At 38.4% G+C, this 23,392-nt stretch overlaps 1 protein-coding gene across 1 annotated transcript in view; it reads left to right on the top strand.

Annotated features, from left to right (window-relative positions):
• Nucleotides 1-21,311, top strand: part of CRYBG1 (crystallin beta-gamma domain containing 1) — a gene marked incomplete at its 5' end in the record, with an annotated part of 65,893 nt that extends 44,582 nt beyond the window's left edge. Inside the window, 9 exons of the mRNA XM_082481430.1 lie at nucleotides 5,121-5,247; nucleotides 5,426-5,458; nucleotides 7,227-7,336; nucleotides 7,606-7,735; nucleotides 11,516-11,655; nucleotides 14,008-14,131; nucleotides 15,343-15,501; nucleotides 18,067-18,229; nucleotides 21,129-21,311. Coding sequence (XP_082337556.1) covers nucleotides 5,121-5,247; nucleotides 5,426-5,458; nucleotides 7,227-7,336; nucleotides 7,606-7,735; nucleotides 11,516-11,655; nucleotides 14,008-14,131; nucleotides 15,343-15,501; nucleotides 18,067-18,229; nucleotides 21,129-21,217 — 1,075 coding nt within the window. The 3' untranslated portion in view covers nucleotides 21,218-21,311. The remainder of the gene's footprint in view (nucleotides 1-5,120; nucleotides 5,248-5,425; nucleotides 5,459-7,226; nucleotides 7,337-7,605; nucleotides 7,736-11,515; nucleotides 11,656-14,007; nucleotides 14,132-15,342; nucleotides 15,502-18,066; nucleotides 18,230-21,128) is intronic.
• Nucleotides 21,312-23,392: the final 2,081 nt, after the last annotated feature.

The raw sequence follows: 23,392 nt of genomic DNA, 5'->3' as shown, positions 1-23,392 counted from the left end.
ACTCTACTGCTCTGATGGTAGAGGCAGTTAGAAGTCATTACAAACAAAACTCTTGTTCCACAGACTCTGCTACTGCTCTTGTAATCCCACCTTTTAGTCTCTTAAAGATGTAATTTGTAGCAATAAGATTTTTAAAAATGTAGGTGCATTGTTCATAACAGGTGACTAGCACTCAACTCCTAACAGTCTTGTACGACCCTTTCATTTCCAAAGAGGTTGTGAGTGTTTGTGGTGTTCCTTACTAATGTATCAGAAAGTTTGAATGATTCACATTAAGTCATGCTTGGTAATAGAATGCTTTATTTTAAGTGTTAAGTAACAGTTCAGGTAGACAATTTTTATATCTTTCCTTCCAAGAAATCAGTCATAGAGTGATGAATAATCCATTGAGCAATTTCCGGAGCTGTTTAGAATGTAACGTACATGATGTCATAGTGAACTGTGACAGATTCAATAAAAGCTTGTCATAATATTTCAAAGTAACCTTCCTGGTATCATATTTAAAATACTCATTAAAAAAATGTCAAAAATATAAGAAGCCCTGAACCTTTCATAGCAATTTTTTAACTGCAGGTTTCTGGGGTAAGCAGTTACAGCGGTAACAGATAACAGATGATCTGTATTTCCCACATAATTAATTTGATTGCTCTGTAATTTAAAGGTATATCAAAGAAAAAAAAGAAAGCCTGACACTGCAGAGCACAAATACTACTGAACAAGTTCTAAGCTAAACTGCATCTTTAAACTGTATGCTGAAGACAGCCCAGCTCTGCATTTGGGGAGTGAATACTCCATTTTGGGGTAATTGAGCACTAGCTGCATGAAAACTTTCGTTTATTGTGTTTCTGAAGAATGCTTCCAAGCAATAGTTTAAAGTGTTTGCTAAATCCATTGTAAAGACATCTCAAAAAAAAATATCCCAAGTTGGTGAGGATTGACTTCTTTAAAATTGATAAATGTTTTGCTCTTGAGCATTCTTCAGAGACTGGCCAAACATAAAATCCAGAGTATTTTATTCTTCTGCCATTGGGCTGGAGAAAGCAATCCAGGCTGCCAGCAAATAGCAGAGGCCTTTCTTTTTTTAAGTAGGGTTTGATCTTTACTTCCAAATTGGCAGAATTTTAAGTGGCGGAAAATGGAAGTGTTTACTAGCAACAGGTAACACCCTTTACAAGTTTAAGCAAGTACTAAAATCAACTGTTGTACAATTTTGATTTCCTCTCTGCTTAATAACTCTTCAAGGTTGTATTTAATAGTGATCAAAATCACAGGAACTGCATGTTTGAAGTGTTTAATAGTGATCAAAATCACGGGAATTGCATGTTTGAAGTGTGCGTTTTCTTTATACATAAACACAACAAACTTTTGCCAAAAATACTGAAAATCCCCCTGTCTTTTAGTTGATCCTTTTTGAATGTGGTGAAAGAACTTCTCCAGATTTGTGGTTTGTTTTTTTTTTTTTTTTTTACATAGGCATTTGTTTTACTGTGGTCCTGTAATCAGCCTGGTTTTCCCCTAATTCAAGTAATTAGTCCATAGAGCAGATTTGGCTGCTTCTAGTGTTCATATGGATAGTGATATTAAGGAAATCATTAAGTGATGAGTAGTTCATATACAAGAGCCAGAATGTTGTAAATTTAATCTAGATGCACTCGGGAAGGTAACATGGGTGAAACGAAAGAGACATGATGTACAAGAAAAAAAACCTCCCCTGGGAGCTGAAAAGGGCAAGAGCTCTTGGGTGCCCCGTGGGAGAACATTTAAAACAAATCTTCCACTTCCCTCCCTCTCTGAACCAAGCTGAACTGGCATTCGAAAAAACCTTTCAGGGAGTCATTAAATTAAAGTTCGCAGGTCCCTGGGATACAAGGAATCACAAGCACGAAGGGGGATGATAAAGAACCTGTCTTCTCTCTTTCCTATAAACAGAATTTTACTACCTCATCCTGTCTGGTGATCATGCTCCGAATCTGCGAGTGACAGTTAACTCCTTGGCCCCTCGTGGTCTATCTGATTAGTGTGTATAGGGCAATTTAAACCCATTGTCTCCATGTAGTATTTAAGCTTTAAAGATTGTGGATTCTATTTCAGGCCTGAAGGAGTGCTTCTGTGCCTGAAAGCTTAGTTTTTACAACTATGGCATTTAGTTTAATGAAGGTGTTGCCATTTCTTCTGTAGCTGAGAGAGAACGTCCTTGCAGGATTTACGTAATCTGTCCTGTCCTAAAACGAGTCTGAGCAATGCAAAAAGGGGGATTACCCCTCTCAGCTAACGTTAGAGCATACGTGATGAGAAATGGCCAATGTTTTAAAAAGTAAAATTAGGTAAGATGAATCCTGGGCTAACCATGGGCCAGGCTGATTTTTGGCACGTTATCTGTCTTTAGGGTCTTTTTTTAGCTGTTCTTTGGCTGTGCTTTCTAGACATCATATATAAAAGGCTTTGGGGAAAGATACTGTGCGTGTGATAGTACCAACAATATGTAACTGACGCTTCTCTCTACATCTCTGGTTCCAGGGAAATGGGTGGTGCAGAGGAGTGCAGGTCTCCAGTACCGCCCTGCCAGCAACCTGGGACGAGGCTGTTGCTCAGCCTAACTAAGGCAATTTGTAGGGCTGGGGGTTACAAAAACTGCTGTGTTAGGAGAACTCGCTCCCCGTGGGGCAGGGTTGTTGTTGCTGTGCTGCAGAGAAGGACTTCATTTTTTGTGGTTCCTGGCAGCTGGGATGTGACTCTCTTGCTTAGATATGGAGGCGATGTCTTGCTCTCCAGGTCTTTCTATTAGTCAGAAGGTGGATTAAGGCACTGCTCGTTCCTAGGGGTAGTCTTGAGGTCTGACAGGTTTAGCTGGTACTGAATTCAGCTGCCTGTCCTTGATGATGTTATTACTACTCTCAGAAGCTTGTATGGGCTTCTGAATGAAGTGGAAGAGCACAAGTATTTCACTAATAGGCCCTGACTCTAGAAACCTCTAACTGCACGGGCTGACTTGCATGGGACGGTGGTACTTACTTACTTAAATTCCATTGATTTCAACATAAACATGTGCTTTAAGTGAGATACATGGATTACTTCTGTATTCAGGCTTCTTTTTAGATGGGGTGAAATGAAATAACTGCTAATGAGAGATTCTTAGGAGGCATCTGGCATGTTTTATCATTCACTTAATATCAGAAACACTTGTTTGCATAGATGTCAATCAAGTTAAACTGTCATGCACTGTAGTTGTACCCTGGCATTTGTGCATTGAAGAATCTAATGAAGGTCTGCTGAAAAAATTGGTTAAGGAAACCTTCTTTTCACAGCTTTTGGTATATGTGGCATACAGGTATAGACACACCTGAGACATTTGAACTGCCTGCTCAATTTATTGTACATACCGATGTCTCTTTGATGAATTACTATGAGGTGATTTTGAAATGTGCCTTGAAATATGCCTTAAGTAATTAGTGCATAATAAGTTAGAATAATTGATTATATCTGAAGCAAACCAAGAGATGTGAGTAGTGATAAATGTGTGTTTACCATGGGCAAATAATACAAATTTCATACTCTCAGCATATACATGTTGATGCAGCTTTGTTTCAGTTTGAAGTTATCCCCCTTCTTATGTTTGCAGAGACTCTGGCATTTGTTCTTGGAATAAAACTGCAGCTTAATAGAATCCAATTGCTTGACATATGTAGATCATTTTATGGTGAATTTAGATGGTGAGCGTTAGCCGCCAGTGCAAATTATAAGCTCCATATCATTTTACTGCATTATGATGTGAAATTTTTTGTTACTGTTGAAACTCTGTAAGAAGACTGGACTGAAAGTGGGTTTTGGCATAACCTAGCATACACTCGTTGGCTAAAATTAAAAGCTGGTTGACTATGAGTAGAAGATTATCTTGTAGAACCAAGAACCAGCAAGATGTCTAGATCCCTGCATAGATGAATGAAACTCAGTTGTTACTGTGGCCAGTTGTAATATCAGCACTCAAAAAAAAAGCAAACAAAAAAACCAAACCAAACCCAACAAACAAACAAAAAAAAAAAGTGGAGTTTAATAAAGAGCCAGAATGTAATTATGGGGAAGTCTAGCAGTGAAAGGCAACAGAAGTTGCGCAGGTTATCATAAAACCAAAGGTAGTGCCGATGAGGAAATGCTTTATCTGGGGTTTCAGTATGGATCCAGGTTTAGAAGAATGCCGTAATAGAGGGTTTATTGAATGCAGTAGACTACGCATAGCAAGACTAGCTGATAGCAGATACTTCAGACTAGAAATAAAACGCTGCAGGGGTAATTGAATGTTGGAGAGATGTATTGTAGTGATTTGCTTGCTTTTCTAATTCTTTAAGCATATATCTCAAAAGTTCAGCGTCTTTCAAAAACGCATATTCTGACTGAAACAAAAGTTATGGTCTTGACGCAGAAATCAGTTTGTGACCTGTGTCAGGCATAAGATCTGACTGAGTAGTCATATAATAATGGCTTTGAATTTAAATACATTGATCTGGTCAAATTTGTGATGGTTTTAATGCTTAACTTTCAAGGATGTTCTTCCTGATGATGTCTGTGATTTCTAGCAGGAGGCAGCCTGTTCTCGTTAGCATATGTGCCTTTTGTTGCAACTCAGCTTTCTGTTGGGGTGTTTATTTGTTTAAACACAACTGAACTGTAGGTACAGGAAACATTAAAAATCTGTATTCATATCTTTACTGCCCAGATGACTCTGAAAGTTAGTTTTATCCAAAAACTTGTATTCTGATACCCGGGTTTTTGTGTTTTTTTTTCTAGCAAAGAACTTGATCTAGATAAAATAATAGGATTGTGAAGCGTCTTGAAATATTCATACTGGAGACAACTTTTAGGATATTTACTAGATGATGTATGTGAACTTGTGGTCTGCTTTAGCTAATTCACTCTGATTCATATCAACCTAGGAGGGTGAATGGAAGTGAAATTTGCCTGGGTTTTGGAGTATCATACATGGGAGTTTTTAGGGTTTTAATTGCATCACAGTTTGGCACTTGAGGGGACGTTTGTTCTTCCATTAAGACAGTAATGAATATACACATTTGTATTTTGGAAAAGTAGTGTGACTTCTACCCATGTCTCTCTTCTGTCTCTCTTAGGTGGGTGGCTTATGAGAATCCTGAGTTTACGGGGGAGCAGTATATACTGGCTAAAGGGCTATATCCCAGCATTGAGGCATGGGGGGGAAAGAATTGCAAAATATCTTCAGTTCAACCCATCATTATGGTAAGGAGTTCATTTTATACTCATTTTGCAAGTTTCTCTGAAGTATTTGGAGCTATACTTTTGCTACCAAATTTATTTACATTCTTTAAACAATAAATGATAGTAAAATTTTGTATGTATGTTATCACTGTTTAAAATACTTTTTTCCTTTTTTATTTCCCCCTCCAAACTTTCGCAGGATTTTGTTGGAAGTGAAAGGGGTAAAGTCAAGGTAAGATACTTCTCTAAGTGCATGAAACATACTGTGTAGTGTCTCTAGCATGCATAAATAAAGAAATGGCTTTTTGTCTAGTGTGACACCCAGGTATTTGCACAGATGGTTGACTAGTCAGACAAAGACTGAGAAATGCGAGTGAAGGAAGGCTGCTTTCCAGACCCCTTAAGTAAGGCATGTTAAGGCCCAAGGAAGGTAGGATTTAATACACAGCTGCCATCAGACCTTACTCAGGGCACAGGCAATGTTTTGGTTCAGCAAGTGAGCTGTTTTGGGGTATTGGTGATTTTTCTGAGGAGCTGGAGCCCACAGCCCTCTATGCAGAGGTGCAGGTACCTGGAGTCTGTTGCTGAGGCATGGGGCTCTGCAAGTTAGATGTTGTTCATGGTACAGTTGTGACTTAATTCCTTTTGAACATAGTTCTTTGGTTAACAGTTCTGCTAATGGTGGTTGCACTAGAAGGGAATCTTGTTCACTCACAAATACTGCTGTTGTTCTTAAAAGCTAATGCCATCTTTGTCAAAAAGTAAGAGAAGGAAATGGCAGGGAGAACTTGTCTGTTCAGTGGGTTAACATATTTTTACGTTGGACTGTCTCCTGTGTGCAAGTACTAATACGTAGTTTTGACAGTGAGACTAATGGGCAGCTTTTTTCATCCTTTCATAATTCTGAACCTTTTCATGTTTGTCCCGTACAAAGTTACTTTTATTTTCATTTTAGTCAAAATGGTGAGTGTGCCGTGGAACTAGAAACTAGGGAGAAAAGTCTTAGCTGTCCCATTTTGCATTCTTGATTAGTAGCATGCCTTACTGGAATCTCCTGAATAGGGATAATGTGTAAACTATGAGGAATAAAGATCTCAAGGCTGCTTATTTTCAGCTATGTGCATGAGAAATTATTTGCATCTATATATTATGTGCCTATTAAGACTTTATCCTAAGGAAACGAAGAAGGAATGGCTTGTAGTCAACAGACTGCTTCCCTTGTCAGCATGTTCCTCTTTGCAGAACGCTGTACATGCCCACACTCGTATCTCTGTTAAGAGTGAATAAAGCTGGTAGGCATGTGATAATGTGAATGACTTCTGTGTGATCAGGGTTAATTATCCTCTAACCAAATTAGCAGGTTTGCTGCTTAGATTTGTTTTTTTTTTTTTTTCTTTTTAACAAGGACAAAAGACTCTGGGTGATGGATCCTCTCTTATCCTCTGAGCAGAGAAAGAAAAACTGAAATGACTTAACTATAGCTGTAACAGGCACATAAAGCCCATCTACTCTGGGAATATAAACTATTCCCGTTGGCACACTGTCTGAGTACATTGCCAAGATTATGCACCGTTTATGTTCTGAGAGACGGATAGTTTTCATTTAATGGGAAGAGTATGCAATTTGGAGATTAAATGCATTAATAATCTAAAACAAAACCGTTTATGGCCCTTTAGTAAAGGTGTGCCTATTCTGGCCATTCTGTGGGACTTTAAAAATCTCCTCCAGCAAATAGTCCAAGGAGCTATCTTTGTTAATGTTTTTTTAATTATTTTGTATGTTACTGAGTGATTTACAGCCAGAATTCATTTTTGGTATTGTTACCTTTCTATGTTGAACAAGGATTGCAACCTTGAGAAGAGCTAACCAATAATATATGTAACTGAGGAAATCTGGGTGTTTTAAGTATGTTTTAATCTAGTTATAGAAGTAATGGTAGAGGCATGTTAGTGAAGGCTGAAGAATTAAATGTTTTTAAATATGTTTGTAACTTTTTAAAGGTCCAGTTATTTTCAGAACCTGAATTCAAGGGTAACTGCCAAATATTTGAAAAAAACACCAGATGTATTGATTCATTTACTGTGAAGTCTTCAAAAATTTTAGATGGCAGGTAAGTTATATTGAATGAATATCGCAAAATCACTAAAACGCTAAAAGTTTTAAAAAGGCAACCAGCTTTCTAACACCTGAAGTGGTTTCACATATGGGGACTTACAGGGAACAATGCTTTGCAGTTTACACATCAATCTTTAACTTCTCAGGACAAAACATTGTAAATGCTGTTTCTGTCAGTAGCTCTTGCTAAAGACTGAGAAACTCTGGCATCGTTTTACTTACACAGAATTCTTAAGAGGCAATTTCTTCCCTTTCTTCCTGCAGTTGCGTAGTGTATGACCAGGAAGAATTCTCTGGTAACCAGTATGTGTTAGAAGAAGGAATCTATCCTGATCTGGCAGCAATGGGTTGTTCACCCCAAGCAGTTCTAAAATCTTTACGGATCATAAATATTGTAAGTAAAGCTATTAGAAGTATTGTAAAGTAAAGCTAAGTGCATTGATGACTCTGACCTCCCCGTTTTTTGCAAAAGGAAAAATGCTAGGGACGCACAGACAACAGGGGAGGGTTGGTGTGATTTGTTTTTTGTTTTTTTTTCTCTGTGCGATATCAGTTAAATGTCTCAGATGCAGTCAGATTTTTTGACCTTTGTGCTGTTTTTGCAAAGGAGAGGACATCACAGAAGCAGCTGCCTGGCATTGCTGTTCTTAATAACAGCTTATAAAAAGGCCTTCTGTAAAAGGAGTCAAGGCTGTGTCAGATAGACTCTTTATTTCCCAGTAGGAGACACCACTTAGAGTGGGTTGAGAAATGTCAGTAGGACAGTGTGAAGAAATATCTGTACTGCAGACCTTGTTTTTTACGCATATTAAAAAAGCAGACTTAACTAAGCAACTTTGCATGAAATACATGTAATTATAAACCACTATTGCTATCATCAAGGAAATGTAATTTGAGTTAATCATGAAATAATGCACCCTTCTAGATAAAGTAAAGCAACACCTAATGCCATTTGGCAAAATCAGACAGTGTTGTTGTTATGTGTAGTGCATACAAACTAAACAACATTTACATATTTTGTAACTCCTCAGTGGTGAGGAACGAGTTTGCTCAAGTCTATAACCAATCATTATGATGGATCACTTATGGAATCCCCAAGTATCTTCTAAGATCAAAGTAATTACTAGCAAAATGTGGTCAAGAATCCAGGAACTTACGGCAATATGAAGAGATGGTACTCATTTTAGAAAAGGAGTACACTATTGACTCTCTTCTTTGAGTTTGGCAACTTTATTGCACTCCACTGTAATTTTGGTAACCAGTCAGTGATGTAGCAGTTGACGAAGGAGAACTAAAATGTGTCATGTTCTTTCATGTGTCTGGAGCATTTTGATGTACAGTGGAAACAAACATCTGCAGCAAGTATGTCTGCCTTCTGAACTCTTTGGCTGTCCAGTAGAAAGATCTTATTAAAAATAATAGAAGTGTTTCTAGCCAAGCTTGGTGGGTGATCACCGTGAATTAAAATGGGCTCTTTTGTACATGTCAGTGTGGAGTTCTTGGGTTTAAAAGTGCTTCTTTCAAGCTGAAAGGATCAGCTTACTTTTGGAAGATTTCTTATTTGTGATGGAGGCTGTTGTGTTAAAATAACCCAATGCCAATTCTGGGTCTCTTTAAATTCTTATAACTTCAGAAACTTGTTCCAGCCTTACAATTTATCACACTTCAGACAGTAGCACAGAGCTGCATCTGTCTGCAAGTCGCTTGCTGCTGTTTCCTTCTTCAGAGGCTTCCTACCTGCAGAGAAGAGGAAAATAGATTGCTTTGCTCAGTGGTTTATTAGTAAACCAGAATATGGAGAATAAGAAACTAGGTGGAAATGATCATATTATATTGTTCATTTTTCATAATTTTACAAAAGCTTGAACCTTATTATTCTAAATACTGGTTTCACCTGCCAGATTTATTTTGGGACTGTTTTTTTGGCAGTGCCAATCTTAATTCCTCCCCACCATCTGCCATTCCCATAACTTTCCTCATGATTTTTTTGTGACATTTCTATACAAGAAGCACCTTTGCTATTTTCATATGTCACTATACTTCATATGTTACTATAGTTATTTAGTTTAACTCCCCTTTGCAGGGTTCTATTTCTAAGGGACCATAAAAAAAGGAAATGAAAGGGATATTAGCTAAACTTGGAAGTGAAAGTTAAAAGGGCTTTTATTCATAAGCTCGAGGGTTTCGTTTTTTTTTTTTTATACCACTGTATCTTTGCTTGATTGTGCTTGCTTTGCGCATTCCACGTGGTTGCGCTGCAGATGGAAAATAGCACTTTTCCTTCTTGAATTTGCTACCTGTTCTTTTTCCTGAGCATACTATAAAAACAAGTGTGAATGTGGTTTATGCTTGAACAGTCATGCTGAAAATACTTCTTTTTAATGAGCAACTCTATGAAATAACTAAATGCAGTTAAACAGGAGCACCAGCTTCGTACAGTGCAGTACATGGGAAGTACTGAAAGAAAACTCGTGAGCTGGCCTTGCACTTCGCTCTGTGGGGAACATTTTATAGAACTGTGGTGCTGCTGCTGAATCTAAAAAATGCCCAGAGTGGAAAGCGTGGCAGAAAATTGGAGGATTTCCTATTCTGCCTGTGTGTTTTCTTTGTAAGTAGATTATTCCTGAAGCGTTGCGTATGGTTCAAGGGCTGCTGCCTGACTGGCAGCATGTCTCAGAGTGCAGATGCAGGTCTGTAAAAGTGCTTGAGGGGTCGGAGGCACAGCACACCATTGTGGTGTGACTGTAACTGTTGGGCTCTTTACCCAGGATGATGCATGACAGTCTAACTGGTGTTAACTGGTAACGTGGTGGGGATGAGTGTACTCTGATTTTGGAGTAAGCTGGAAGATATCTCCTGGCATTTTCTGCAGCCTGGCAGCATGCGTGCGTGCCATCAGGAAGCATTGCTCAGCTGCTGTGCGATAAGCTGGACTGCTGACGGGATGATGGTGATGCTCATGCAACATTGTCATCTGGGCCCTTAAACATCTAAAGGAAGATTAAAGAGGAGTTTAAGCACTGTCGAGAAATTGGTAGATGTGAGGTCTTGCCTAACAAAGTCACACAGAAGCACGGATATCCGCTGTGGTGCATGTACGGAGCCACCTCTGTCTTGGAGGGCCTGTTTCCATGCCTGAGGCCAGATGCAAGTCTGTCGAGACTTCGCGTCATATCGGGCGTTCCTGATCCCGTTGATGTGTTGCAAGCATGCCGAACACATGACAGCAGGAAGGAGCTCTTATGGCTACAGCGTCAGTTTTATGCAGTCGCTGCTGGAAGACTTGCAAGAAAGGGAGCGGCAGGGTCATTCCTATCTACGAGCGTAAACTGTACCACAGGACACTCAGGCTTAATTGACTTTACCCTGAGGGATTTCAAACCCTTACCTCCCAGCTTCCAGGGGAAGGCTTTAATTGTGAGAGGCTATTTCCAGTCCACTACAGACACCTTGCCACATCGGGGAAAAAAATGGAGTCCAAGTTTCATTATCTAGAAGGCATTTTAAATGGATTCAGTGATGCAGGGAGCTCTGTGTGGGCAGAGAATCCCTTTGACACCAGAAGTATTTTGACAGAGAGGGAGAAGAATCATCTCCCCACAGCAATTTGGAGGATTCAGATATTACAGTTTTAGCTTGAGTCATGAATTTCACCTCAGAAGAATGAATTTTGAAGCTGTTGTCTAGTCAGAGATTGATGTTGCTGTAACCTACTATAAGAGTTAAAAATCAGAGCAGTAAACGATAAGGCTGTCATCTTTTGAAGCTATAGAAGTCAATATTATCTGACCGTGTGTTCAGGTCTGAAGATCAAAATTCCTACAATGAGTACGGTTTAGTGCAGTGAAAGGGGAATGTGGCGTTAATTAAAATGTATGTAAAAACATACTTAAGATATTACACAAGAATCAACCACAGAGACATTTGTGTATGCCTTAAGATAAGGAAGTTTTATGTGCCATACAAGAGGATCCCTTGTGTGTTTTGTATAAGAGCTTTTTATTACTTTTTTATTTTTTAAGTAACCTGTTGCAGAGCGAAAACATTCAGGGTCTTTGATCTTAAACAATTGAGAAGAAACCTCTGAAATAAAAGGGCTGTGTGGAGTAATGATGTTCACAGTCACCATCTGGAGTTCTAACATCCTATAAAAGTGCACATTTTCCTTTCGCAGGAGCTGTCTGAGCCGTGCATAGCTCTTTTTGAAAAGGTGGGTTTCCAAGGAAAGAAAATCGAATTCAGTACAGAAATCTTAAATCTCCAGTTCCTGGGATACAGTCCTCGAATAGCTTCAGTTCAAGTCCTTGGTGGCATGTAAGTTTAAAATGACATTTTGATTCTTTAGAATGATGTACTTATTCAACAGAAAAATTTCAGGTGTTAGAAAACAAGGAGTATAAAATGAGAATATCATAATGTGTGCAGTTTCTTCTTACAGAACTTTTTCACATCCTCTTTCAACGTGTTATCACTGACTGGTGCCCTGTGCTAGAAGTTGAAATGAATTTGAATAAAGCTTACAAGGAAACTAGTGTCTTCTCTCATGCCATATTATAAAAGCCACCTTGCATACCTTGCATAGCATCCTTAAAACCAAGTTGGTTTAGGTCTCAATCATAAAAAAATAATTGTTTGTGATCTGTGTCATAAGTTCAAAATGTTTTAATAAGTATTCACATTCATCCTTTTACCTAGATGTTATGGATACAGTGGTACAATCAGATCATGATCTGGCCCCTTTTGGCATTAGTAATAGTCCCTTTTACTTCAGGAATTGGGTCAGACTCCTGGTTGTAAATCTAGCGGTTAAATTCATTAGCTATTTTTAAGCAGTTGTGTTCACTAAATTACTTTTGAAATCACGTAAAAAATAGTCTGTGATGAAGTTTAAAAACGGTCTTGGAATAATTTTGAGAACTACTGTGCTATCTTCTTTGTGTTCCAGCAGATCTGTTAAATTTATCTTTTTCTATTTTTCACTCTTTTTAGCCTCTATCTCCAAGATACCACCCCCAAGTTGTTTTTTTTTTTTTGTAAATTGAAGAGTGTGACTTATTTTTTTTTACGATAGATCCAGGTTACTGTTGCTTTGTGTTTAAATGTGTTCTTTTAAAGAGATAAATTTCCAGGGTGTGTGCTAGAGAGACGCCCTAGAGAGATGCTGATGGATAGCTTAAGACTGCCCTCAAGTGGATAGCTAATACCAGGTCTGTAGAGCAAACCATTTTCCCCATCTGGATAAGCTGGTCAAAGGGTTTGCTTAACACACTGAACTGAAGTTTGAAACATAAAGGTCAGAAGAAAAGGTACATGCTCCGAATTCTTGTCTTCTGAGATTTCAGTGTCTTTAACCATAACCACAATATAGTTGATTCACACTTTCCATGTGAGAATCAAGAATGTGATTGAACACGTGAAATAACATAAAGTCAAACATCAAGTTACTTCTTTGCCAAGAACATGGTTACCTTGATTCCAGGTAATGGAGTCGTAAATTGTGTGTGTTTGCTGTCCAATGAATTTATATGTTTTTTCTGGTTGATCACAGGGAAACTTATGATACGAAAATTCTGATTTCATTTTAGCAGTGTCAGCTGCTGAAAAGTGTCAAAATACAGGTTTCAGAGGTCCTTGCCCTTGCTGTCTCCCTTATTGAAGGGGTTTTGTTCTTCTCTTCCTTTGCTAAGAGACATCCATTTATAATTTTCGTAGTTTCATACCTGGGGATAGGTGTGTATTAGGCTGTGAAAAACACCAACGTTAAGGTGAGCATGCTTTTTCTGGATATAGACATCTATTGATAAATGAGTTGGAGGAAAGGAGTTAACAGGGAAAATGTGGATAATGAGTGTTCATGTACTCAAAAACCTGTGGCTGTTGGACATTCCCAGCAAATCAGTGTGAGAAAATGCAACGAATTTCACTGTATTGCAGCCTAGTTCAAAGTCTAGTTGTAATTTACTGCCTGTGCCAATAGTAGAGAAACAGAAGTCAGGTTCTGACAGGTTGCTCTCAATGTGATTTTATGTGTGGTAGGGTACGCTAAACAAAAGCTTTCTGCCTTTTTTTTACCTCTCTCTGTCTTTTTTTCTTTCTTTTTTTTTTTTTCTTTCAGGTATTTGGAAAGAGGAAAGGTGTTCTGAAATAAAACCACTATCAAAATACACTAGAGAACTTCACCCTCTTGCAGTTCCAATATTTGCATGTTGCAGTCAGCATCCCTAGTAGTTCTTTCCCGTGTAGGTCCAAATTAAGATACACAGAACTACTGGTTCTATACATGCAGCAATCTATCATATACAGCATATGTAGTGTACACATATGTGCTCCCTGAGGAGTCACAGTACCTCCTGGAAACAGATTATATTTATAAGTTGGGTTCTCCCTTTAAGGCAAGAAAATGCTTTGTCTCATTCAGCTTGTAATTTTTAAATAATAGGCCTTTAAAATGTGAACTCCAGTGTACTCATCTTAATGCTGTTGATCTAAATCAGGACATGATTTTACTATTTTTGAAGACCTGTTAAAAAGAAGGTCGTTGGCTTTCCAAAGCTACACATTACTACTTTGTGGGACAAATTTCTATTAAACCCATTTATTGATTCCAAAGCAGGATTTGGGAGTAAAAGCATTCTGGTTTGGTTTTGTTTTGTTTTTTTCTCACAGATGGATAATTTACGAGCATAGTAATTACAGGGGGCGTCAGATGTTGTTATCACCGAATGAAATTCCAGATTGGTATAAAGTGAGTGGCTATTGTCAGATAGGTTCTCTGAGACCTCTACTGCAGGTGAGTAGGCTCTGACATGAGATTGTCAAGTACTAATTTATATTTTGTAATGGGGTGGGGGGCTGCTTTATATATATATATATATATATAAAAATGTTACAGTCGATGCATGTCACAAGCTTCAGCAACGGCAGTTGTGTCAAGAAATTGCTCTACAGTTTCACTTGTAATAAAAGCTATTTGATTATGCTACATGGCTTTACAGTTCTACTGCTTAAACTGTTCATTAAGCATACTTTAAACCAAAGTAGAGAAGACAGCGTATAAGGATTGGCTAAATTATATTAACAAGTAATGGCTATAACTACTATATATAAATTATTTTAAGTTATTTTATAATTAGCACCCAAACTGGTCACTGGCGTATTGTCTGTACTGTCTGCATTATTTTTGAAACAACAAGAAAGTTGGTCAACAAAAGTGGATACTTCAATTAGTAGTGATTTTGTGTTGATTTAGGGGGGGAGGTCCTTCCCTGCTTCCCTGCTTATTACATAGCAGAATAATTTGCAAATGTAATGCAAAATTTATTCTCATGATGTCCTTTTCATTTTATTCTCTAAATAAGGACCATGTGATTTGGTCCAATGCTGCAGCAGTCCTGTGAGCTTTAACATTTGAGGTTCTTGCTGAGCCATATTTTATTGAGGAAACAACTTTTCTGTAATTCACAGTTTACTTGTACCTGTAACCAAATGCATTTGCTTTGTGTCAGAGCGTTGCCTTTGTATAGCCTTAAGCAGAGTTAGGAATAATGCATTTTGACTGCCCTGGCTGAAAGCTTGTCTAAACAGAAATTTAATATGTAACAAGCAGCATCATGAATGTATGGTGTAATACTTGCTGCTAGTGAAATAAGCAGCACTGCACAAGTGCACTCTTAATAAAAGCTAAGAGCATCTATACAAGAAATTAGCAGAGAGAGGCTAGTGCTGCTCTGAATTGAAAATTCTTAGCTTTCCACTGTGTGCTGATCTCAGTGCACAGGAAAGCCTAAAATTCTCCATGCAGAGTGGCAAGTTCTCAAAGCTTGGCTTGTCCTAGGCATTTATGGACTTTGGAATTAAATTCTAGAATAGAAAAGTTAAGCTTTCTGAAAGAAAGAGGGAGGCACAGGGTTCAGCACTGAACAGTAGTTGCTCTGAAGTTAACCAGAGCAGGATGTGTTCTGCACTGAGACTGTGGTTAAAGAGTTGTGTTGGTTTCTGCAGAAACGTGTGTACTTCAGGCTTCGAAACAAGGAAACAGGAAAATTCATGTCAGCTGATGGAAATTTAGACAACCTGAATCTTCTCAGAATACAGGTTGCAGAAGATACAGACTCAGATGATCAAATCTGGGTTTATCAGGATGGATTCATAAGTTGCCGGGTGAGGTTCAAGTTCAATGTGAATCTTCCCTTTTCCTCTCCAGTAGCAGAGCTTTCTGAATTCAGTTCCATCTTAATTTATTTTATAGGCTTATTCTGCTTCAGCTGTAATATAATCTTTTTGTAGGGGGTTGTTTCTTTGTTTATTTTGTTGTTGGTTTTTTTTTATTGAACTCTGGCTTTTTCAGGTGATATAAACTAGTTGTATGATACCTTTATTGATGTAATTGAAATTTGGAGAGATTTCAGTTATGATTTATTTTTTCCCTAAAGAATAGTAGCCTCATAAGTACAATCAACACCAGAAGATCATTGTCTGCTCTTCACGAGCTCCTATTTTCATGCTCTCTTCCTTCATGGTGGAAATATCACAAAAGTGATAAAAAAGACCTTTTAAAATGGAGACCCTTCCTGATGATACTTTGAACCATGCATACCTTGTGGTAGGTCAATTAGTGTAATGTACATTATATCCTCTTCTGCATTCAGGCAAGCTTAAAGATAAAATCCTACTCTTGGGTTTGGTTTTTTTTTTGTTGTTGTTGGTTGTTTTTTTCTGGTTATTCCTGTATTTGTCAAATATATCCCTTTTCTATTCCTCTGTACAAGTTTCCAAATGAAGTCCTACTTTTCTCACAGTCCATAAAACTAATCATGTGCGAGTTGTCATTGAGGTGAGCAGAGGTATGCGCAGTTCATAATGTTTAAGCATGAGCAGTCTTAGGTAGGGATGCCAGCCAAAGAAAATTAAGTTACTTTAATACTATTAAACAGCTTGACTGCAAAGAATCATGTGAACTTTTTCTATAGGATTGTATAACTTCAAAGGATCCATTTATAACTATGTCATCTATGCTGGAGGGAAGAATCTTACTGTTATTAAGCTAAGGCGTTGTTTGGACATGTTTACAGGACACATGCAGTAGTAAAAGGGATTTATGCAGACAGCAAAATGGTGCAAAGTAAGCTAAAAGCTTTAATATCGCATACAAAAGACCTCTCTTGACAGCGCCTCTCAAACATTTCACTGAAAGTATTTATGTCGCGACAGTGTAGTATTACATGGCTTTGAATACTCTTGTTTTTTGTCCCCATCTGTGTATCTCATAAAGCAGTTTTTCTGTCTACAGAAAATACACAGCTCGTGCTGTATAGCAATTGGGTAGCTTAGTGTGGAGTGCAAGCTGGCAACATTGATCTTAAATGATGGAACTCTTACAGAGTTCTGCTATCTTTCTGTTGAACGGCAGTAAATGTATTTCGCACAAAACTTTGTTTTTCACCCCATTTTAAAAAGAAAATTAAGCTCGTGAGTGGGTAGGTGTGTGCACGTAGGCAGAGACAGGTCACTGGAAGAACTTGTGCCTTTCTTGCTGGAAGCTTAGGTCATCTCACTGACTCTGAGTCATGGTACCTTGAGGTATGCCTGAGGTTTTCAAGGAAGGGCTGTTTTAGGTAGGTGGGATAACCAGTAAGCAGGTTATGAAAGTAGTTCTGCTCATTTTGTCAGAAACAGATAGGAATAGCAGATACGAATTCAGGTCTCCCCACTCTTCATGAGTTTCTTGGAGATGGGTGATGTAGTGGCCTAGATACAGATGAGAATTTCAGAACTGCAGAACTAAATCGATCGAGTTCAATTCTAGGTTATGATAGTAAGAAGTACTACTTTTCCAAAACTGTCTATTTAGTAATTTAGGGCCATATCAACAATGGCAGATGGGTGTTTGTTTAATCTGCCACTGAAGTCCATTCAGAAGTTACAAGGTGGCTTATGGTGATCTATTGAAAATCACTGTTTACACAGAATAAATGAAATGTACTACTAATACAACCTTAATATTCTTTAATACAGCCTTAATAGTCTTTTCAAGGAAGCTTGATTTTTTGCCAGTTCTTATTTAAACCATAAAGACAAAGGGGGCAGTTTGAGGGATTATACAATTGAAGCTTCTGCAAACATAGGGAAGGATAAGGAGAGCATCAAATAAAACTAGTAGTAGCCTATCAGATTATTTTTAGTTTTTTTTTTTTAATAGTAGTAGTTAAGATTTGGAACTGCTTGCCACAGAAGGGTTATGATACAGAAGGGTGTACATGTAAAAGGGTTACATTGATCTCAGTGGAAAGTGGCTAACAAATTCACATATGGGACAGAAACTGTCTAGATATGACAGGTACCAGCTCTGCACGGAAAAGTCTCTGGGGTGGAAATTGCTGTAGACTGGGAGAGTTTACCAGAAACATACTGCATAGAAGAGCAGAGTGAATGTAATCTTCCATAGCATCTGTTCTTGGCTACTGCTAGAGGCAGATGCTAATTGCACCTTTTGATCTGATACAGCATGGTTATTTTAAAGTTCTTATGTAGTGGAGAGTGTCAGCAGAAACAGGAACAAAAGAAAAATAAGTAGTCTTGAGTTTGGGGCAAAAATACATTCCTTTAGGGAAAGTAGTTCCTAGATTCCATTCGCACCTGCTGACATCTCTCCTATCTGATCAAAAACCAGTGGATACTAGAAGTAAGGCCTTTTGAATAATTGCTGTTGCCTTTCTGATGATACAGATGGCAGAGGATTGCTGCTTGACAATTGTTGGAAATCTTATAACTCCTGGCTCTAAACTCGGTCTGTCATTTGAGCGGAATGAAGACAAACAATATTGGCATATTCGTCCTGATGGCAGGATTTATAGCAAGATGAAACCCAAGCTGGTTTTAGATATCAAAGGTAAGCAAATGTGTTATCTCATTACATTGTGTCTTAATTACATGGTATTTACAGTGGGATAGGCACTAAACGTGCCTATAAATTAAGGATGGTGTTATAGTTACTTTAATGTAGAATCAAAAAAGACCCGATTAGCTAGTCTGACCTCTTGAATTATACAGGCCCTAGGACTTAATTTCATTTTTCCTACATAGAGTTTAGTAACTCACAGTACTTGCTTATCTTGTATTCCCAGTGTCCACTCACTCTAGATATCCTCAATTAATTTTAGGTGGCACTGGGTGATGTGAATGCAATTATTTAAAAATGCTGAAGCAAGAAAAACCTAGCTTCTCATTAACTTTAATTTGTATAGAGCAAATTTTCTTATATAGTAGTTGTAGATGTAATAGCCAAAGGATATTGGGAAAGCTGTACACTGATGTGATCAGATGTAAAAAGTTTTTTCATTTATTAATGGCTATACCTTTATTGCGAACGTGAGATTCTGCCATAGCAGCCTAAGGTCTGTGCGCACTTGATGGGTGATTTACAGTCACTTTTGTCACAGCAATTTGATTCTTGTAGATACTGTTCCTGAACTTTGTTTTCATAGTTTCATAGAAGGTCTGAAAAAGCAGCAAATGGAATGATCAGCAGAATTAGCATAACCAGGTGTTCTTACATTACTGCATTTTCGGGTGGGGGAGTAATCATTTTTTGTAGTTAATTTTTTTAGCTGTTTTCAAACTAATTTTGCATTGATGCTGTGACATTAATTACAGCAATGACAAAAAAAACCAAACACAAAAACCAAACAAACAAACACCCCCAAAACAAACCCAAAACCCAGAGTTAACAGTCAGTACTTTAGAACTAAAAAGGACAGGACTATCAGAACTATGAGAAAAGGGTTATCTAATGTCTGACCATAATACAACGCTGGCACAAATAGTCACAAATTCTCTTTACTGCCGCAAAAACCTAGTGATGATTAATCATAAACTTATTTCAGTTCAAGGGAGCATCTTTAGTCACAGTGACTCTGCATACCTGTTTCTAAATTCAGTTCCGAGGTCCACCAAACAAGGAGGAATAGTATTGTGCTGCTTTGTCTTCAATTAATCATGTTAAAAGCAATTATGTATTCTGCATTTATAATTGAAGAACTTGACAATGGATGGGTCTGGTGATGAAAGTATAGATGCGCTCTTAGTTTAAAAAAAAGTTAATCTGTACGATAAATATGAAAGAGTTAGGTACTTTTAGCTTTTATTTGAGAAAGTCTGGTAGGAACATTACCTGTTTCTGCCAATTCTGCTGATCCATTCTTGACCACAAATTGAGCATTAATGAATTCCTCAGCAAATGAATGCAGTTGTTCAACTGTGCAGTTACCAATGCCACCTTGTGGATATACCGGCATAACACAAAGCCTTGTCCGGAGCACCGCTCTAGCAAAGAAAATACTCTCTCGTTCCACTGAAAAAAATCCCATCTTTTCCCATTCTAACATGTTCACATTCTGTCAGACACCGCTTACAAAATATTTTTTGCACCTGCAATAACAACTGAGCTATGTAGCTAATGTTATTTTTTGTAGCTACCGGTTAGGGTTTGTTTGTTGGTTTTGGTTTTTTTTTTTCTTGTGGCATTATTTGATCTGATATTCCCTTCTTTTTACTCTCTTTCTGAAGAACTTTGCAAGTATTTCTACTGTGTATCTCTACTGCTTTTTAGTAACTGCCTAGTGATGGCAAGGAGAGAAATCATGTTGGTGTTAACCTTCCAAGAGACCTTTCTGATTTGGGACAGTGGCACCAGAAAGTCTCTCCCCAAAATCCTGAAGCTAAGGTGCTTGAGATGGCATTTTCTTAAGTACAAGAGGTGCTCTGAAATGTGCCTGCCCATACAGGACTCTGGGTGCCTAGCATATTTATTGCTGAGATCTGCTAGAATCCGTATTGGTTACACCCGTGACAAGCTTTCAGCTGCCAGGCTTGTCTTCTGCTCATTAAAGGAGGGTGAAGGCTATAAGGGGTGCGGAATGAAAGACGTTGTCCATAGGAGTCTCCTGGTGCTCTGTATAAATGGTTGGCTCAGGTGGCTGCTTCCAGTGGGAATGCTACCTGCCACTGCAGGTGTGTTGTACTACACAAGATGCGTGTGTCCCATGCTTCTGCAGTATGGACTAGATTGGAGGAAAAAAAGAAGTCAGTTCTGACTTTCGGCTCTAGTTGAAGGTTTCTTTGCTTCCAAGTTTCTCAAGGCAGAATACTAATGGTGCTTTTCCATGGGAACATGTTTGGCATTGCATCAGGTGAGTAAATTAAGCCCCTCTAGGGACCTATAACCCTAGGAAAGGGTTATATTTTGCCTTCAGGTATGTTCAGGTGCCAGTGGAAACAGCTGAACACTGGGTCATACTCTGTGTATGGCACTTGTGATGCAGCTGCTCAAAATACAGGATTGCAATGGTTAAGAGTAAATGAGTACCAGACCGTGTCCGCGGTGTGGTCACGCTCCTAATGTCTGTTAGCAGCAGGACTTTTTTCAACGTGTGAACATCATCCTTAGTGACAACTGACAACTGTTGAGGGGAAACTGAACAGCCAAGTTTGACTTTTGGGAAGTGACAGCCTTAAAGGAGCTACACCGAACTGTATTGCAGTGTTTCCTTCCTTTCCCGTCTAGGCTGAAAAAGCTGAGGGGAGGCTGAAGGGGTGGAGAGGAGCATTCAGCCGCCCTGTTTCAAACTGAATTCCAATAGCAGGCGGTGATGAAAATCAGTTTGTCTTCTCAGTGTCTTGAGGAGAAGAGGAACTGTCTACACCAGCGCTTACTAGAGTTGCCCTGAAACCTAGAGTGCATGTCTCTTATTTCAAAAATAATCTACACTTTCTGAAATTTTTCTTTACAGGGGGTGCACAATATGATTGCGACCATGTTGTTGTCAACACAGTCAACGAAGAAAAGTTAACACAGTGTTGGGAACCACTAATTGTATAAACCCAAACAAGCAAAGATGAGGTTTCAACTGACCACTGTTCTGGACACTAGAATCGGCACTGACATCTCGGAAGGATACAAGATCAACAATGAGAGTTTTGTCTTTTCTTTGCAATTTTAAGAACAACGAGCAACAGAATGATTTCACCTCTCTATCTAAGATTATTATCCCTATAAAAGCTTGAGTATCTCTCAATCTCTCAACCTTTTTTTTTTTTTTTTTAAATCATTACAACTCAATACAAGGTAGAGAGTGGTAGTTATGCCTCGGGCTAGAGTAGACGAACTAAAGATGGGAGAGAGCCCATGGAGTTACAATTGTGTCAGTGAGTAGTTAATCCAGAATAGTCAATAAGCATAATTTTAAATTATTTTTAAAAGTGTTTTTTAACTGAGAGAAGGGCTAAAAATAATTAAAGCTTATTTTATAAAGGCCAGGAGTGCAATGTGTATGTGGGTATAGCAACTTGGACCTATGGGCTGTAGTATAGAGAAATATTTACTACTGGAAATTAATATATTTGTTTCACTGGAACAAAGTTATGTTTACTGAAAGTTTAAAGACTGCTAGCACACAGCACATCCAAAGAATTTTTAACATGTGGCTTCAAATATAGTTAGTATGCTAATTTAGTGAGTCCTAAATTAAAAAATTCTAGATTTTCTCATGTAGAGAGACGATGTAAATTAGTAGATGTTTGTTAGAAAAGAGAGGGGTGGCAAAAGGATGCATGAGAATGTGAAGAACTTGCCTGTTTGCTAGGCTGCCTAACTTTTTGAGTTATGGGTATTTTACTACTTTGCCAAGTCAAATTTGTTACCTTTTAGAATGGATCCTGAACTCCAAAATCACATAAAAAACAAGAATTATAAGGGAAAGTGTCACTCTATATGACTGCAAAAGCACCTAAGCACCATGGTTACTAAGCTTTTCAGCCACTGCCGGTTGGGCTTACCATAGAGGATGCCAGACTCCCAGGGGTTTCTGGTGATGTTGGAGAGCAAGGTCTGTGGTGGGCTGCTTCCTCCTGGGCAGAAATATGACTGCTCTAGTAAGGGGCATAGCCAAGCCTTGGTACGTGCCCAGTCACAAGGGCTGTGCCTGTTCAAAGTAAGCATTACTGCTTTAGTAAAGAGCTTGTGACAAGTAAGATACACTAATGATTGCAGGAGGTTCTTCTGTCGCCCTGCTTTTAATCTGGTTTTGTTAGTTTTCCTTAATAATGCTGGCAAAAAGGTAAAATACAAAGTCTCGTACTATGCTGCTGTGTTTTGTTCTGGCTTAGACCAGTGTTATTACAAGCTGCTCCTAGGAGCATCCAGGCCTTTGTCTTGCATAGTAAGTCTGTTTAAAATTAACATTTTCATTACTATTGTATTGCCTCAAAGGATACTGGTGCTTTTATTGTTACCACCCTAGAGGAAGTGCCTTACTAATTTTCCTCCTTTTGTACAGATGTACTGAAGTTTTGTTGCTCTGAAATGTGCTGCTTTTAGCTCTTCATAGAAAATGTTATCGGTTCCAAACAGTGGTACTTTGTCATACTGATGTGCTCTTGCTATATATATAATATAGCATTTTACAAATAAATTTAAGTTAGGTAACTTTTATTGAAATTATTTTTAAAGGTACAAAGCTGACATTTTACAGTTCATTTTGCTTCTGACTTGTGCCTTTCTCTGTCCATAATTCCTCTGCAACAGCTGGCTAATGAGGAGTGAATGCACGGTGTGGAATAGCTGCAGGCTCTGAGGAATGGATGCTTCTCCTATACAAGCGTACGTTCAGTGCATTTGTACATGGGGCCACAGTTCCCATGGCTGCTGCTTCTGCTCCCCGGCGGAAGCACTTCATGATGTCGCTTTTCCATCACTTTAGCTGCACCACAGTAAATGTGCAGTTCTCAATTAAGAGGTTACCACTTTCCTTTGATGTACCTGCATAATTGCTGGGGAAGTTTAAAACCAGACCAACAGACACATCCCCCTCAAAGCACTTTATTTTATATGCCCCCTATCACTGCTGGTGGTAATGAAGAACAGGGTCTCCTAATTACTGACAAAATCACTCCAGGAGTCAGGCATTAGAATAATTATCAGTTACAGACCGATTTTTGTTCTATGCTTCTACTCAGATTAGTTATGCCATGAGAGATTTGCCATATCAAGATTAAA

The sequence above is a fragment of the Vanellus vanellus genome (assembly GCF_965231255.1).
Source record: "Vanellus vanellus genome assembly, chromosome: 3".
In the NCBI taxonomy this organism is placed as follows: Eukaryota; Metazoa; Chordata; class Aves; order Charadriiformes; family Charadriidae; genus Vanellus; species Vanellus vanellus.
This window is presented reverse-complemented; position numbering and strand designations above follow the sequence as displayed.